The sequence below is a fragment of the Thalassophryne amazonica genome, chromosome 3 (assembly GCF_902500255.1).
Source record: "Thalassophryne amazonica chromosome 3, fThaAma1.1, whole genome shotgun sequence".
Lineage (NCBI taxonomy): Eukaryota > Metazoa > Chordata > Actinopteri > Batrachoidiformes > Batrachoididae > Thalassophryne > Thalassophryne amazonica.
In genome coordinates this window covers 108,147,219-108,165,962 of record NC_047105.1, presented here as the reverse complement: position 1 = coordinate 108,165,962, position 18,744 = coordinate 108,147,219, and the positions used below count along the sequence as shown (strand labels likewise).

The window sequence follows — 18,744 nt, the reverse complement described above, 5'->3', positions numbered from 1 at the left end:
AAGGTATACAAATGTTCTACTTCTAGTAGCTGACATGTTTTACTGAAGTTTCCAGTTAATGGTTAAGCATGTTAAGTCAGCAAGTGTCTCTTTTTACATTTATCTCATGTTAGATTCACCATCACCAAAGATCTGAAAGAAAAGAAGCTGTGAATTGAAGCAAAATTTTCAGCTTGTAGCCTAAAATAACATTTTTGAAAGTATGTTGTTGTGAGAAATATTTAAACCCAGGTATAGTTTTAAACTGAATATAAAATTATACTTTAGTTACACTCAGGTGGTTAACTTCTATCCTCTTTATAAGTGATGTGATTAGATACTGGATAATGGATAACCTATTGCACGGGCACTCGGGCAGCGATAATTGATATATTTACAACCTTCAGCTATGATGTGCTACCTCTAAATATTAATGTATGACAAAAATATTTGGCAGGCTTTCTTTTTTCCCAAAGCATCATAAAATGAAGGGGTGAGAGTAATGAATTTCCAACTTTTATTTTTTTGAATCAATCAATACGGATCAATATGCTCAGTTGCGACCTCCACGACGTGAGACGAAATGAGGGTGGTGTGTGACATTCGTGGAAGATTTTTTGACTGGCAAAAACGTGCTCCACGAATATCAAGAATATCACGCACCAACACGCACTATTAAGAAACCTATTCAGATGCGTTAAGTCACATTAAGAATGTCAGGAATGTGTCACGAATGACAGAAAAATGACATTCGTAACGCGTCCTGCTTATGTGTAAACGCACCTTAAAAAGTGAAAACGGATGGACGGACGGACAGCTGATTGCTATATCCCCCATATATGTCATAACGGGTGTGTGTGTGTGGGTGTGTGTGTAAAAACCTAGCTCTATGAAAAGTCTCACAAAATGATACCCTGCTCTGCCGTACTAGATGGTTGCATGTATTAACTTTTAATCATTAATCTTTGTATTAAGAAAGAAAGGCAGACAGAAAGCAAGCAAGCTCCAGTAACAAAAGTCCAACAATTTCCATTTCAAGATGTCAGGCCGGAATAATTTTCCTTCATGCACATTTGTGGGAAGTAAAACTAAAACTCACCAACCTGTTTAGGACAACATGCAAACGTTATGAAGAGACAGACACATGGGATGATTCCTATACACCTTCAACAAAAATTAAACTTTTGTTTGTAGGGGGCACAAAAAAAGCACTCTTATTTCCCAGGAAGAAGATGCTCCTTTCAAAGCCCTGAATCTGTTTGTACCTCTAGACTATGAATTGGGAGAAGCCAAAATAAATTAGTATTATAACACACCACTGACATTCCATATGTGTGTCTATTCACATTAGAGCTCTGCCATGGCACAGGATAATTAAATCCGTGGTGTTAGCTGTGAATTTAAAAAAATAACCTGATCTGCTTCAGTCCTTTGAAAAACCCTCTGAGGGCCTGACACACACAATAACGCAAAAGCATCAGCTAAATATTCCCACGACTCACAGATGCTTTATTAAGCTTCGACTCTACCTTATTTGAGACAGAATTCTTCTTTAATCTGACAGGAAATCTGAAGAGATATCAATTATTGGAACACATCCAGAAAAAACCTAAACTGAATCCAAACAAACCAGCGATGGATAAACAGGCCACACAACAACATTAAAGACATTTGAGTTCTTAATCAAGTAAGAAAGTATCATAATATTGGTTTAGTCAGAGCATGGGTAATTTTCTGATTCTCTATTTTCTCATTAACTCTTCATTGTTTGACTCTCACACAGCTAAGATTACACAAAGGATGGGGGGCGGGCTTACCTGTGAGGGAGGACCCGGGGTTTCCGGTGAAGATAAGATGGCCTGGCTGATGACACCGATTTCCAAAGTGTCCACTTTTTCATAGGTCCTTTTCTGCCTCCCTGACATCTCCACGGGGCTTAACATAGGATTGCTGTGGTTGCTTGCTCTACTCTGGGATCGGGTATTACCAGTAAGGTCCTCTCGTGATGCACATCTGCCTGCTGATTCACCTCCTCCATACCACCTGAGTGAGTCTGCAGGGGATCGTGTGTGAGGTACCACTCCCATGTCCCCCACGTCTGGCTCTAGTCCTGCCCTCACCTCCCTCATTGTGTTGGAGCGACTTACCACCTCCCTCATCTCAGCCATCAGCCTCTCGTTGAGGGTGGACAGCTCCCCGCTGCTGCCTACTGACCCCGGTCTGCCCCCAACTCCACCCGGAGCTCCTACCCTCCTTCTGGTCTTTCGTCTCAGACTTGGGGAGGGGCCAGTGGAGTAGCCAGAGTCTTGATAATTTGCTGTTGCCTGTGGAGTTGAGGAGGGAAAGTCCTGTGATGCCTGGCTGCTTTGTCTACTGTGCCGTGCCTCCATGGCACGCTGCACAGTGGCCTCTAAGATCCTCCAGTTTTGTTTCTTTTCCAGTGTATTTGGTCCTGGGATGCTTGACTCTCTGTCCCTCACCTGCCCCCTAGTCTGGGGCAGAGAGTGGGCCTGGGGCTGAGGATGTGAATGAGGCTGGGTAGCAACAGGCTCCTGCCTTGCAGGAGGAGATGGGGTTTGTGTGGGTTCAGGAGAACCAGGTGTGAGGCCCTGTTTGGGATCCACATTAACCATATGTTTGATACACTCCAGACCAGCTGGACTGTAGTCTGATGCAGAAGGATTTCTCTTGTGTTTGGACCCTGGATTAGATGAACCAGGGTGCTGGAGTAGTCTGGACTTCTGCAGGCTTTGGGTAGGTGTCAAGCGAGACAACAGTTGCCCATTGTAGAGGTGTGCGCCCTCTACCTCCATGTCAATTGGTGGTTCATCATATATGGGATAGTCTGAAACTGGCTCATCATATATTGGAGCAGTGCAACCATACTGAGGAGACACAGGATGTGGCGTACTGGTCTGTGACCTATGAAGATGTGGGCTGGGATGGCTATTCTCAGAAGTCACCAAACAGAAGCTGCCATTACTGGCTTTTCTCAGATGATGCACCTGACGTGAGTCAGCTGCCATTTTCCCAGATGGGCCAGTTTTATATGCCTGAGAGTTGCTTAAGTGACCTCCTTGGGTACTGTTGGCAGGGGGCTGCAAAATGAAGGAGTTGGCTTTGCTCGGTGTATTCTGCCGATGGTGCTGCTGCAAGGCTGGGCTGGGATGGCCACGGCTCATGCTGTTCACCTTTACCAGCATTGCTGCCTTAGAACCCGGTGTAGGCTGCCATCTTTGAGACACACCCCTAAAGGAGACACACATGGAAAATTATGAGATGTGACATCAACTGAAGAAGAAAAAAACCCTACATCTACAGTTTGATCAAAAAAATAAAAAAAATCCAAGTTTCCACAACTACAACAAAAGTAATCAGCAACGTAAAAAATACACTCACTACAGAAACCCTCTCAAGTTTATTCAGGGCATGGTTATTTCTAGAGCCCGAATGATACACAATTTTTTAAAACTGATAGGATTTTAAGATTTCATGATTCTAAAACTAGATATGCCTATATATTGACTGATATTCGTTTCTCCAGAAACACATAGCATAAACAAAGATTTCCCTGAATTTATTTTGTGTTGTTTTTGTAACAAGTCATCAAAATGATACTGACATAATGCAGTTTTAAATTAAACTCGACTTACTGACACGGTGATTTATATTTCAAAAGGGTGCTATGGGCTAATAGGCACTCAGTGCCTGAAATAAAGGACCATTTTCTCCATATGATGGGCCCTTCTCAGACATCAATAGGCATTTGCAAAGCAGAATAAAATAAATAATTCAAGATTCATAATGGTTTTTACCCGAGGCCAACATATGGCCATTTGGGTATTGCGAAGACCTGGCATTCGTTCGTCCGTTTGTGTTCAGCATAAGTCCAGTTCTATTACTGCCAGTCTTCACATTCACAGGGAACATTCTTGGGACACAGACCTTGGACAAGCTCAAAGATGGCTAACCTTGACATATTTTAAAAGGTATTTTAAGAGGTTAAAATGTCACATTCTATTTGAATCTGTTCTGCTTTGTTTGAGTGGCGGAGAATGACAGCCAATCAGAGTAGAGCTGCACCGTGACGTCAGTGGCTGGTCTCTCCAAAACCACTTTGCTTTGTGCTTATATGCATGTCTCTCATATATTATGTAAAAGCTAGCGAGAAATAAAAACGTTTAAAACTAAAAACACCGTTTTTGAAACCTAATAACGCCTCTGAACTTATTTCGCAGACGTTAGCATGGTGACGTCACAGGCTGGTAGCTAGCTGCAAAATTCTGTTTTGTTTGTGTGTAAATATATCCTCTGTCATATATTATGTAAAAGATACTGACAAATAAACACTTCTAATACTGAAAACGCTCTTTTTGAAACCCGATAACACATTTTGCAGTGTTAGCGTACATGGTAACTTCTGCTAACTCAAAGCTAACTTCCTATGGAGTTAAATATGTCTTATTAATACCAGCAAATGCACAGAGGGTGATCTACAAATATTCCTTGATTTGCATAACTTCCGCTTTTGTCAAAAGCTCATGTACACGCACACACAAAGCCTCCTGCAGACGCTCACACTCTCACAATTGCCACTACCGTAGCTTATGACAAGCTAAAAGTGGACGCTCTCGTTATGGCCTAACAACTCTCCAGTTTCTGGGTATTCTGTGTTAGTACGCGCCCGTGGCCGACATGCTTGATGAATTCCTGCGCAAAACGTAGTTCCTAGATAATTGTGATATATTCCTGTGAGAAAATGAGTATATCTCATCTAAATTAATTCTAAAATTTACCAGTAATAAAATTCTAAAGATAATTTGAAGTTTTAAGAGTGGCCGCAATAAATATTTAAGAAATAAATATTTAATAAATATTAAGAAATATGTTTATGAGCATTGTAAACATTGACACGATGGTGTTTGATGCGGAAGAGTTCAGAAAGATACGAATGGAATGGTTTGATTACCATTTACAGTTGGCGATGAAAGACCTGGGTGTTAACTTCGTGTTAAAGTCAGAACAAGAAGCTGCACTGAAAGAGATCTATCTGGGAAGAGACACATTCTGTGTGTTGTTGTGCCAACGAGAGCAGCACGCTGAGCAGGATGGTGAAAGTAGTCCAGTGAGCTCAATCTGTGGGCGCGAGCTATCCCACAATTCCAAAATAGCAGAGATGTCGGTCCAATGAGAGCGGCACTGTGAGAAGGGTGGCAGACGTTGTTAAAACGTAAATATTATTTTTGATTGACTGATTAATAGAAAGGCTTTATTGAACATGTACAAATTGTATGTAAGACAACAGGATCTTAATAATTAATTAAACAACTGCAAATTATAAAGAACACAAGGCTCATATGGCCGAGGGTATTTTAGCACTGCATTATATTTTTATCTATTGTAAGAGTCACAACTTGAGCCAATTAATGTTTAAAATATTGGAAATGCATTAATATTGGATGGACACAGCATCCCAAGCATATACAGTAGTAACTAGTGAGTAGTGAGGAAAAGAGAGCCTCGTGAGACATTGGACCACCCCATGATAAAGTGTAATTGTAAACTTTCTTTTGTCATTAAAAAAAGTTTTTGAATCTGCTTACACCTCGTCGTATGTATTGGATAAAGTTACTGTGCTTATAGCTCTTTTTTTAACGTCCTTTGAACATGCTATTGAACTGTTCAATATTGTGTCAAGTTTGCTTGATTTTGCACGAATTGATAGCAACTCATAAAAGAACACCCAGTACAGTTTTAATATTATCATAGGCAATGTTGCTATTCAGCAAACATCCCATCTGTGTCATCTTTTGCATCTAGCTTGAATACAGCAAATTGAATAGAGCAACAGCACTTCAACACAAATGTGGATCGGTACACTTTTAGGTTAATATTTTTGAATAAAAAGGTAAGTGATGTTTGGGAGCTTTTTGATGTGTTCTTAATTAATGTGTCAATGATGCAGGCCACACTGAAATTGATCTATCTTTCTGTGTTGTGTGGGCCGCCAGAAGAGGATGCACTGCTGGCCCACCACCAAAGGGCGCCCTGCCTGAAGTGCGGGCTTCAGGCACGAGAGGGCGCTGCCGCCACGGACACAGCCGGGAGTGACAGCTGTCACTCATTAATTCCTGACAGCTGTCACACATTCTTCATCATCGCACTCCATAAAGACCAGACGTCATCTCCACCTCATCGCCGAGATATCATACTTCATTGGAGGTAATATCCTCAGCCGTTTGTGTCTTTTGCAATATATCTGTATATTGTGAGTGTTTGCAGGAGTACCGGTTCCTTTTTCTGTGGAGGCTGAGTGAGTGCAGGACGGCACTCTTTTCCCCTGAGGAATCACTGCGGTACTCTGCAACATATTGAGTGAGAGGTGGAGGTGGCATTCCCACCGTTATTGTTACTGGGTGTACACACACCCACACTTGACTGTCTTTGTTCTTCGCCAGCAGTACCAGATCCGACAGTCGGGGACGGTGATCACCTGGGAATTCGGGACTTGGCGGCTCCAGTATTCACCAGGTTCTGTGGGGGCGGAAATCGTGTGGTTCCGGCTCTTCTCAGGACAGACGTCTTCTATCCTCGAGCCTGCCCACACGTCACCTTTGTAATTTGACTGTAATTATATTCTGAGATTGTCTGTATGTTCGTTGTGCACGTTTCACAACATTAAATTGTTACCTTTTGGCTCATCTATTGACCGTTCATTTGCGCCCCCTGTTGTGGGTCCGTGTCACTACACTTTCACAACATTTCTGTTTTTCTATAATTGTCATTTATTGGCCATTATAAATGCCTATATAGATTTATCTACACATAGCTCATATCAGCAGATTACATCTGCTTGCTGACTGATCAAGTTATTTCAGTCAATTCTAAGGGCCCTGTCCCACTGGCGTTTAGGAGGATTTGCGCATGAAATGAGGAGACAAAAGCTGAGCGTCCGCAACAAAGGTGGGCGGAAATGACAAATGTCCCGGGGTGGATCAGCGAATACATGAGGAAGAAAAGCGGATATAGCAGGGAACAGAAGCGAAGGCGACCGCGGAGGCGCCCCCATCAGGAGCACAGCGGCCGTGATGCACTTACTTCATCCGTGCCCACTCTGTCTGCATGCGCGACATACCATTTGCGACCGTGATGTGGCCGTGCTGGGCACGTGTCATATCTGTTTTGCACGCTGTCCCAGTCCGTTGCCAAGCCGCGCCAACCCATCGGTTGAGGATGATAGGGGATATGTGGCGCGTTGGTTGTGTATGTCCTGCGTATGTCTTCAGTATGTGTTCAGGCAGTGATGCGGATCTCATCCGCAGCCAGGATTTTTGAGCGGCTCAAAAATCCTGGCTGCGGACATGCGTGCCTCTGCGGATGATCACGGACGTGTTCGGATGGCGGCCAACTCATGCAGGAATGTTACACGGTTATTGCAGTTGTTTGGCGGATGTGGGCCACTTTTGTGCGCATTCCATCCGCAAATCCTCCTAAACGCCAGTGGGACAGGGCCCTAAGTGAACAAAGGTGAGAAAGACAGCAACAATTCACCAACATTTTGGTGACCTCTAAACACTCCATTTTTTCTTTTTTGACTTTTCAGGCATAACAACTTTGTGAAGTCCATGACATATTAATGCAAAATGTGTGTTGAACAACTCAAATGTACAAAAATGCTGAGTGAATGAACATATCTCTTTGAATTGCATCTGCATTTCCTGCGAACAGTCATTCATTCATTTTCTGTACCAGTTTATATCAAATAGTGATGACAAGAGAGGATCAGGGCCTATCCCAGCAATCACTGGATGAAAAGTGGAGTACATCCAAGAAAGGCCGCCAGTCTATTGCAGAACCAACACATGTTGACTGACAAATGTATTCACCCTCTCACCTACGGTCAGTTTAAAGGCACCAATTCACTTAACCTGCATGTCTTTGGAAGTGGCAAGAAGCCGGAGCACCTGGTGGGAACCCACACAAACACGGGCAGAACATGCAAATTCCACACAGACAGGACCAGCTCTCCACAATTTCACTGATACTTACTGGACTGGTAAGCACTGAAAGCCGAGATAGACATGTCCAAACTTGTCCTCTGACACGCCGAAACTGAGGTGTTCCTTTGTCTCACTTCCAAAGCGAATCGGTCGTGACGCACGAAGCCTCCGCGCGGCTTTCCATGACAAAATCTCTTGTTAAAAGTGAAATCTGCCGGAAAATGGCTGATGTCCAGCTCTTGTGATAACCAGAGAAAGAGCACACGACGGTCTCGTATCCACAGAGCCATCAGCTCAGAAATGGTCCGGTGGCTTGTGCCGTATCGTCGCAGCTCGGAGCGCGGCACGCTGAGCATCCTTAAAGGGGTCCTTAAAGCTGTACTAACAGACCTTATTCTCTGTGAAGCCCGTAAAATTTTCACCGAAAGCCAGATACATTTTTCGAATAGTTTCCAGGTGCCAGTCTCTAACAGTTTCTGAAAAAATTCTGATGGAAAAAAACCCAAATCATTCCACCATTTCCAGACAATGAAAATCCGACGACAGGGCGGGACCACTCCTTCCACAAGGCATGCTCACAGGCGAATGACGTCACCGACAGGCGTGGAAAAACTCACGCTTGCACACAAGGGTTCAAGCATGTCTGACGTGAAAACATATGAATCAAATCCATGTACCGTATTTTCCGCACCATAAGGCGCACCTAAAAGCCTTAAATTTTCACCATAATTGGCCGTGCGCCCTATAATCCAGTGTGCCTTATGTGCGCACTGAATTCCAAAATCTGTAAAAACGACCGACGTTGTCTTTGACTGTCGGAATATCGGACCATTTCCCGCTGACACAGGGACGTAATACGTAAAGTATGTACGCTGGTAGCGTAGAGTACGTACCCTGGCAGCGATAAACCAATCGGAGAACATTATGTAATATGTAAAGTACGTACGCTGGTAGCGTAGAGTACGTAGGCTGCCAGCGATAAACCAATCAGAGAAGAGTCCATGAGTCCGTGGTACGTACACTTACCTCCGCCACTCTCCCGGTAGTTACCGTATACTACAGGTATCCTGCAAAACAACATTTGTTTGTCCAAGGACCCCCGAAAATAGCACCAGCGAAGAGACATGCTTACGAGGCACAATTCAAACTGCAGGCTATCAGTTACGCGGTTGTTCATGGGAATAGAGCAGCTGCGAGAGGAAACAAGAAAATGAACTGCGCCAAGTTAAAAAGACCAAACGGAGTTTCCGCGGAAACAAAGCGAGGTGGCCACAGCTAGAAGACCAACTCAAGCAATGGGTCATTGAACAAAGAGCAGCCGGGAGAAGTGTCTCTACAGTCACCATTCGGATGAAGGCAAAAACGATAGCGATGATGAGAGGGAAGATGAGCTGGAACCTGGTGTGTTTGATGGCGAAATTGCCCAGCTGTTCAATTCAGACACAGAAGATGAGGACTTCGATGGATTTGTGACAGAACCATAATAAAAAATAATGTGAGTACAATATTGTTATATACCGGTAGTTCAAAGTTGTTAAAAAGTTCAAATAAACTCACCGTTTTAGCGTGCGCCTTTTGTAAGGGTTAAGTACCCGCTAATTGAGGCCGCGCTTTATAATCCGGTGCGCCTTTTGTAAGGGTTAAGTACCCGCTAACTGAGGGCGCGCCTTATAATCCGGCGTACCTTATGGTGCAGAAAATACGGTAGTTTAAAAAAAAAAGGTACGATACTTTATGGACAGACCTCGTAAATACATATTTTTTTGTCATTTTATTGTTTGATGAATAAAGATGATTTCTTTGTGTAATAATCGTGTGGACTGAAACACTTCCATTTGGCTCAGCCAATAAACATCTAGACAAACACAAAAAAAATAAATAAAGACAATACAGTAAGTTATCTGTATAATAATTTGAAGCCTGTTTCTATGATTGCATTTTTTTGGAGCGGTTATGTATCACAAAGCCCCAAAATAGACATTTTTTCTTCAAACACTTAATGATTTTTTTTTTCTCAAAAGAAAAATGACAAATGTCAAAACAAATACCTGCTTTACATGCTGCATAGATATTACTATGCTACGCCTTTAAATACACCTTGCAATGCAGTGGGATCCAGAGTAGTACTATCTCAGCTCACCCACCAACTTCAGCAGCCCTGCACCACCCTTGTGGACCCTAATGTGTTACGCAGACGCAGGCAAACAGGGCACCCCTCGCAAAGTTGACAAGGGACACAGCTAATGGAAAACAAACCTTGGTAAGCTAGATAGATACAAACCTAGACACTGCCTAAGGTCATATTTGGCTTGTTGGCCTTACACGTCCCAGAAAGGATCCTGATTTGCGGTCTTTACCAACTGTTTTTTGCACCATAAAATGAACACATTGACTACATCTGAATACCTACACAAGCTTATTATATAGTAGGAAAAAAACAGTACATCACACTTCATTGGGTATCTAAATACTCAGAAGGTATTTAGTAGTCATCAGACGGTACTCGGATGATCTACTACAGGGGTCGGCAACCTATGGCACGCGGCGGCATAATCACTGGCACGCACAACACTGGACCAGCATCAGCAAAAAAATAAATAAATAAAAATAAAATAAAATAAATAAATAAATAAAAAATAAATTTAAAAAATCTTTGAGTGACAGCACGATCTTCCAACCGCATTCGCTCCACAGCGCTCTGCACCCAGCTCCCGCCCACTTTCCCAGAGACCCATGTGTAAAATTAGCCCAGATCTGAATCCAATTGATGGGGAGAGATCTCTGAAGAGATCTGAAAATGGCTGTGCACCGACGCTCCCCATCCAACCTGATGGAGCTTGAGAGGTGCTACAAAGAGGAATGCGCAAAACTGCCCAAAGATAGGTGCACCAAGCTTGTGACATCATATTCAAGAAGACGTGAGGCTGTAACTGCTGCCAAAGCTGCATCAACACAGTATTGATCAAAGGGTATGAATACTTATGTACATGTGATTTCTTAGTTATTTATTTTTAAGAAATTTCCAAAAATTACCCCCCCCCCCAAAAAAAAAAATCCTGTTGTCATTATGGGGTTTTGTGAGTAGAATTTTGAGTGGGAAAAATGAATTTACTCCATTTTGGAATAAGGCTGTAACATAAAATGTGGAAAAAGTGAAGTGCTGTGAATACTTTCTGGCTGCACTGTAGCTCACCTGTTTAGATCCAGGTTGAAGGACAGATAAGATGGTGTTGAAATAGTATGTCCAAATTGTGTCTGTTCTACTTACTCTCTCTTACTTCTAGTACATAGGTCAGTAACATTTGTGTAGTATGTTCTTAACTGACATTAGTACATACTGAGTATGTGGATGCAATGGTTTTCAGTCTTCTTGGTAAACCAGATTCCTCAGCAAGAGCAGCCATATTTGTTATCGGGCGACAGGATGTTGTTTCCCATGTCACTGTGGATTCTTGTAATATTTTTTTACTCCCTACAAAGGGAAAAGTTGTGGCTATATTTTATTATTTACAGGATTATTTTGAAAACCAGGTGTGGACTGAAACCTAACACTGTGTTCTTTCATATGCATTGTCACATACCATGTTGTTTTAAATGAAGGTGCCAGCACATAAGCATCTACAAGATGTAGAACTTCACAGCACAGACAGGTTCACAGGTTAATTCTCCTCCTTTGGATGGAGCAGCTGGACTAACTTCAAATCCAACGGCCTACTGCTAATCCTGTTCTGGTCTCCGTTACTCCTCTCTGGTGGTGCTACATAATCTATCCTTGCAATCAAAACTTCTCATTTCTCAAACGATCAAAAGACGGAACCTCTTAACCCACCGAGTGTGTGCACAACAGTCACAATTAGACACCTACAAACAGTTGGTGGTTCATCTGAGCTAGTCACAACATAAGACAAGGTCCAGAACACACAGGTTCAATACATTCTCTCAAATTATCAAATATCTTTTATCACTGAAGGCAATGAAGTCTAGACGACAGGAAAAAGAAACTTACCTTACCTCCTTCCACTCGGTCTACTTAACATTCAGTGGGGTAATTAATTAGATCAAAGTTAAGCGCCTTCTGTTCTTGTAAATCCGAACAAACACTGTGTAAAACATGAGCTTGTGTTCAAAGGCTTCCCTTTTCCAAGAGCACTGCGACTCAGTTGAGAGTTGGGCTGGAGCAGCAGGAAGAGGACTCACATGGAGGAGGGAAAGAGGCGGACTGACCCCCCCCACCCCCTCTCCTCTCCACATCTCTCTGGAACAATACTCAAACAATTCCCCTGAGGTCTCCACACCAACTGCAAACTTCCTTTCAGTCGTTCTCACTAGCGCTCTCTCTCAGGACCCTCTGCCACCACAGGTCTGTAGAATGACTCACACACCCTCAGAGGTTTGAATATAAACAGGCCTCCACCTTCAAGCAGCCTCAGAACCTTTGTCGTACAGGCAGTGCCTGTACACAGCTGGCACTCGGGCACTTGGCACAGCACCAGAACAGGCTGCCACAACCGCTGTTGTTAGGAAAACTCCAAGACATCTGCCTCTTCGAGACCAATTGAATCAGTTTACTGCCTCACACATTACTCACGCAGACAGACACTTGTGAAGACATGGAGCTCTGACAGATGGGATTCACCCCTAACCGCCACTGTTTAGCTCTGACAAGGATGTGTGAGTATGTGTGGGTAAAAGGCTGGTGGTGGTGGGGGGTGTTAGATCTCAGTTGTGAATGTGAGAAGCCACAGTTTGCACCAGGTGAGAGGAGGTGATGTCACCTGACAACAATTAGAGACAAAAGCATTTCCCACCTCAGCAATTGACACACAGTTTGATTTTTCACCATGCACACACAAGAACATTTATTCATTTCCTGAATCTGCTTAGTGCTGTTAAAGGTCAGGGGCGTCTGGAGCCTATCCCAGCGGTACAACCTGTAGAGGCCACTCGTCTCTCGCAGGACAGACATACAGACCAGTGATCTGAATGAACTCTCTCACACCTACAGCCAATATGGAGTTTCCATTCCACCTAACCTGTCTGTCTTTGGAAGTGGGAGGAACACACAAAAACAAAGGGAGAACGTGCAAACTTCACACAGAAAGGACCAGGTCAGAACAGTGCTAACTACTAACTCACTGTGCCGTCCTCATGCAAGAACATCTCAGTGAAAAAAATCAAGGCTTTTCATGTAATTGGACAAACTCAGAACACAGTGGACCTCAAGTAAAAAGGGACAACAATCACATCAATTATCCTTAGATTATTAGCAATTATCCTCAGGATACAGTGGCTGACTGTCAAAAACAAACAAACAAACTCCACAAATGTCTTCTGTGTTCTTGGTGGATTTATGAGAGAGTGACTACTACTTCCTGTCTGATAGGTCCACTGAAGGCACGGAAAGAGGGTTTCCCTGTGCATAAAACAAACAGGAAATGCATGTTTCAAAGTCCATGCCGGATATAAACGAGGAATGAATAGCTCAAGTGTACATGATGTCACATGTTCCGTAAGGTTTTTTATAAATTTTGTGCAGTGCTATCTGTCCTGCAGAACCACAGCCACATTTTCACAATTAAACAAATTAAATTATGCTGGAAGGGCACTGAGAAAGTTTACTTTTGTGGAGGAATAGATCCCTATTCAAACACAATAGGACATAAGGATGTTGTGCACAAATGCCTGCCTGATCCATTAGTACATAATATAGCCAACATTCAATGTTACACACAAAATATTAAACTGTTGGTTAACAGAGAGAATTTTGGTTACAATATTGTGGCAGATCTAGTCAGTCGATGTGTAGCTCACCCAGGGTGTCCCCTCAGGGAGACGGCTGGTGGAGTCACCATGTATGCCACTTAAAGCACTGGCTAGTATATCAAATATTTAAAAAAAATTAAAAAGATTTGGTCCTGTGCATGTGTGTGCAGCAGCCTCCTTCTCTCTATGCGTCTCAGTGACTGCATTCCAATGAAACTATTTCATGGTCAATTCTACTGACCATGAAATATGTATATCCTATGTTCTTTAGGCTATTATGCGACTGAACAGATTGTTCCAAAATGTTTTTTCTTGAATTCTATATTTAAAAATAACACTAAAATAAAATACCTTTGGCCGTATGAGGACTGTCTTCTGTATAATTTGCAGTTGTTTAATTGGTATCCCAGTGTAAAGTATACACACACACATACATATATATATATATACATACATGTGTGTGTGTGAATTGTACATTTATTGTTATTTACATTAATTAAGATGCTTTTGTCTTACGTACAATGTGTACATGTTCAATAAAGCTCCTCTATCAATCAATCATGAACAATATTTATGTTTTAACGGCATCTGCAGGAGGGTGTGTGTATACATGAGCTTTTGACAAAGAGCGGAAGTTAGCGTGTACGTTGACATCTGTGAAATGTCTTGTAAATAACTCCAGAGGCCTTATTAGGCTACAAAAACAGCATTTTCAGTTTTAGAAGTGTTTATTTCTCACCAGCTTTAACATAATATATGACAAAAAGGTTATATTTATACACAAACTAAATGGAGTTTGTAGCTAGCTAGACCAGCCTGTGATGTCACCATGCTAACATCCACGAAATGTCTTGTAAATCACATGAGAGGTGTTATCAGGTTCCAACCCCCCCCCCCCAAAAAAAAACCCCCAGCATTTTCAGTTTTAAAAGTGTTTATTTCTCGCTAGCATTTACATAATATATGACAAAGATGCTATATTTACACACAAATGAAACTGAGTTTGCAGCTAGTGAGACCATTCACTGATATCACGGTGCTGCTCTACTCTGATTGGCTATCACTCTCGCCCCTCCAAAAAAAAAAAAAAAAAAAACACACACACAATGAAACAGAATGTGACTTTTCAACCTCTTAAAATAGGTCAAGGTTAGCCATCTCTAAACTTGTCCAAGGTCTGTGTCCCAAGAATGCTCGCTGTGAATTTGAAGACTCTTGGACTGAACTTATGCTGAGCACAGACAGACAAACAGACACAAAGTCTTCGCAATACCCATATTTGATGGCCTTGGGTAACAATAAATGAGACCTACACTCCGGTGTGACTTATAGTCTGAAAAATACAGTAATACTTCAAAGTCTGCACTTTGATCACATCTGCTTTTCAATTACAGAGGTCCAATTAGTAGGAGTAGGAACTTGGGTAATATTTTTGAGACATTCAAACTGGACACACTTCTCAGAGTTGGGGCAACATCAAACTTTAGCAAACTGCACTCCATCTGTATTGAGGACAAGCTATGAAAGCAGCATATACAAACTGTGCAACAAAAAAGAGCTATTTTTATGTATTTTGCTGCCTTAACAAATATTGCAATACTTCTCTGTATCCTGACAAATTGTAACAACCTATATTAAAGCACAAAATCCAAATAATATCGGTGATTTTATTCCACAAAATTATCTGGGCATGTATAGAATTAATGGAGTCTTTGAGTGGTTCCACAATATTTCTGACAGAAACCGTGTAAAAACAACTACCGGTACATATTAAATTTTACATTCTGCGAGATGCAGCTGAGGACGAGTAAATCTCCTATTTTGGGGCATCTTGGCATCTTTGAACATAATTTGCAGTCATTCTTTTATATGTCAGTTTAAATAGGAATGTTGGTACCGTGGGACATGTCTAGGTTTGTTCAGGCAAACACACGTAAAGTAGGCCTTTTATTTGCATGTGATTTATGAAGCCTTGTTGCTAATCGCAGGTTCCTGGTGGTCACTAACGACACTGTTGCTTGTGATAGATTCAGTAACAGCAGACAGCCAACATGAATGAACACACTCGCACGCCTATGAACAGCACACCGCCACATTCATCTGCCAGTGATAGAAGATGAGGATCTCTGTTGTGTGCCGGCCAATATACCAGAAAGGTTTACTCCATGTCTATGTTCACACCCAACACCAACAAAATTAGTATGATACATCAGAAATCAGCAGGAAGTTCAGAGGAAAAATAATCATGATGATCATAAAAGGGCCGTAAGCCAACTGCAACAGGAAGGCTATACGCGGTCTTGGATGGCTATCCAAAGATCCTAATCCAATTAGATAACAGAACAACACCTCTGTATCAGTCAAGCCCAGGTCAAACAAATAAAATACGATAACCAATCCTGGCCCAAAAGATAGATGTTGATTGGGCAACAGTGAGTAAATAAAACAGGGAAAAGGAGCAAACAAGAGAGAGACACACAGGCAGACAGAAGACCCTTTCACACGTGGAGCTGGATACATTTATGGAAGCTGCTCAAACCGGCAATGGTGGAGATGCGACATTCACACGAGTTTTTACCTGCATCATCAAAGACGATGTGTGTACATGTGTCAAGTTGTACCCGAGATTTTGATAAAGGCCTTGTGTAGCAATGGTAATCTTGGTAAACAAGTTCATATCACTAAGACCTTCGACAGATTCTACGGTGGCCACATATCAATTGTAATTGGCTGCCAGGGGTCCTTGTGCAAGCAAAACTTTGTAGGCATGATATCTTGACCAAGACTTCATATACCAAGCTGAAAATTGGTACACAAGTTAAGCTCACTAAAATATCAGACATGTTCAGTTTTGGACACATTTCAGTTATAATTCTCTCCACCGAATGCAGTGTCTCTGAAACTTAGTATAAGCAAGAACAAAGTCTGCATGGATTGTGTTTAAACTAGGTTCTGTAAGTTATGCCTTGTTCAGACAACTGACATCTTAAAATAATTCAATTAAAAGCACACCGGATAGAACACAACTGAGTGGTGCTTTCTCGCACTGAGTTGGTGTATAACCCAAAAATCAGCGAGACCGCACACTGTGTTGTTAGCAGAGGTGGGATGAAGTTACCATCAAGTCATGAATCAGCTATTCCCAAGTTAAGTCATAATGACCACCAATTGTTTGCAAGCTGACTTGAGACTTGACTTGGGACTTGCAGAATTCATGATGTGATGGTGACTTTGTCCCACCTCTGGTTGTTAGTTTAATGTAACGCGAGAGAGAGAAGAGAGAGAGAGAGAGCGAGAGCAAGAGAGCGAGAGAGCGAGAGAGCAAGAGAGCTTAAATTACAATCAAAGGTCCCTGAAATCATCCATGTGCTTTTTCACGGTGCATCCATGCAAAAGTATCTGCTTGTAGGTCGGAAATGGGCAAAATGATTGATCAACGTTTATGTATCAGTTGCTCTACGTTTATGTATCAGTTGCTCTGTCCTTTTATTCACATAACATTTGAACAAAATATTGACAGAGTATACACATCTTTCAGCTCAAGTGTGAAAGGGACTGAAGAGAAGGAGGGAGGGGTAGGAAGGGGGAGTGGGGGTGAGAGTATTTGTAAATGAGAAGGCGTGGGATTAGTCGTGGGAGAGTGCAGCAAGGGAATGAACGGCAACACTGGCATTCCTCAGGGCTCATTCAGAAGCTTCCATGGTAGTGTGGGGAGCTTCACACAATGCATGGCTGTGCCATCGTCACGGAGATGCCTCCCTTATTGACAATGATTTACAGAGAGGAGGGGGGATAGGACCATGTAGAAGCTTAAGCCCAAAAGATCCCTCTTCAACCTGCAGTGATTGTCCAGCTTTTATGTAACACCCAACAGGCCAGAAGCTTCATTTATCAACCATTTGTATGCACAGATGTGTGTTTAAACCATGCATTGGAACATTTCTATGCAAAGTAAGGAATTTATTAACTTTTAATTTGAAATGTGTCTAAATATACACACAGCTCTGACCAGTACAGCATCTAGTGGTAGAACAGAGGAACTGCAAGAGCATGCAATTTCAGCCACAAACATTTTTACTTCCTCGACTTAATAAGCACATATTTAGTAAAAACTTAGAAACAGTTAGAAACAGACGTGTAGCTGTACTACTGACAAAAGCTACAAAAGACCGCTGTGTGAAATAAACCGCAGCTTTTGACCATCAACAAGTAGGTCGATCTTTGCCTGCTAATGCAAGGTATAAAGAAAATAGCTTCCCTCATGCAGTATTACATTAAAAATTAGCAACATTATTTTCACTGGTCAAATTTCACTAGAAAAGGTTTTATCTTAGTAAATACAGCAGCGTGATTGCAACACAGGAGCGAAAGGGACTTTGGGAAAAATGTAATAAGTAACTGTCTACTTATACTATTAATTTGAACATTTTATGATACCAGTTGTGGTAAGCGTATATACATATATAAAAAAAACTTGTTAAAATCATGTTCATAAGTCATTTTGATGTCCACATAAATAAAGAAACAACATGACACCACAAATGAATCGTTGGTACCTGTGGCAGACTTCAACACGACTGATGGACAGGTTAGCACCACCTAATGGTGCAGTTTTATTTATTTATTTATTTACAGTGGTCCCTCGATCGCAGGAGTTACGTTCTAAAAATAACCCGCGATAAGCGAAATCCGCAAAGTAGTCAGCGCTATTTTTTGCAATTATTATAGATGTTTTAAGGCTGTAAAACCCCTCACTACACACTTTATACACTTTTCTCAAACAGGCATTAACATTTTCTCACTTTTCTCTCCTGTGTAAACACTATCTTTTCTTCTGGGCGAGAAAATTAAAAACAGACACACGCAGAACTCTCCCTACGCTCACTGCCTCTGGAGGTACGGATGCGAGACTCGCAAAGAATCCAAGTCCTCTCTCGGTGGCCACGGAGCTCTGCGGCTGCGGTCAACATCCGCATCAAAATAGCGAGTGTAGTCTTTGGAC

At 42.1% G+C, this 18,744-nt stretch overlaps 1 protein-coding gene across 2 annotated transcripts in view; it reads right to left on the bottom strand.

Moving 5' to 3' along the window:
* Window positions 1–18,744, bottom strand: part of zgc:92107 (uncharacterized protein LOC492329 homolog) — a 139,787-nt gene that overhangs the window by 23,874 nt on the left and 97,169 nt on the right. For both annotated transcript variants that reach the window (XM_034167252.1, XM_034167253.1), the window contains exon 3: window positions 1,797–3,228. In XM_034167252.1, coding sequence (XP_034023143.1) covers window positions 1,797–3,228 — 1,432 coding nt within the window. The remainder of the gene's footprint in view (window positions 1–1,796; window positions 3,229–18,744) is intronic.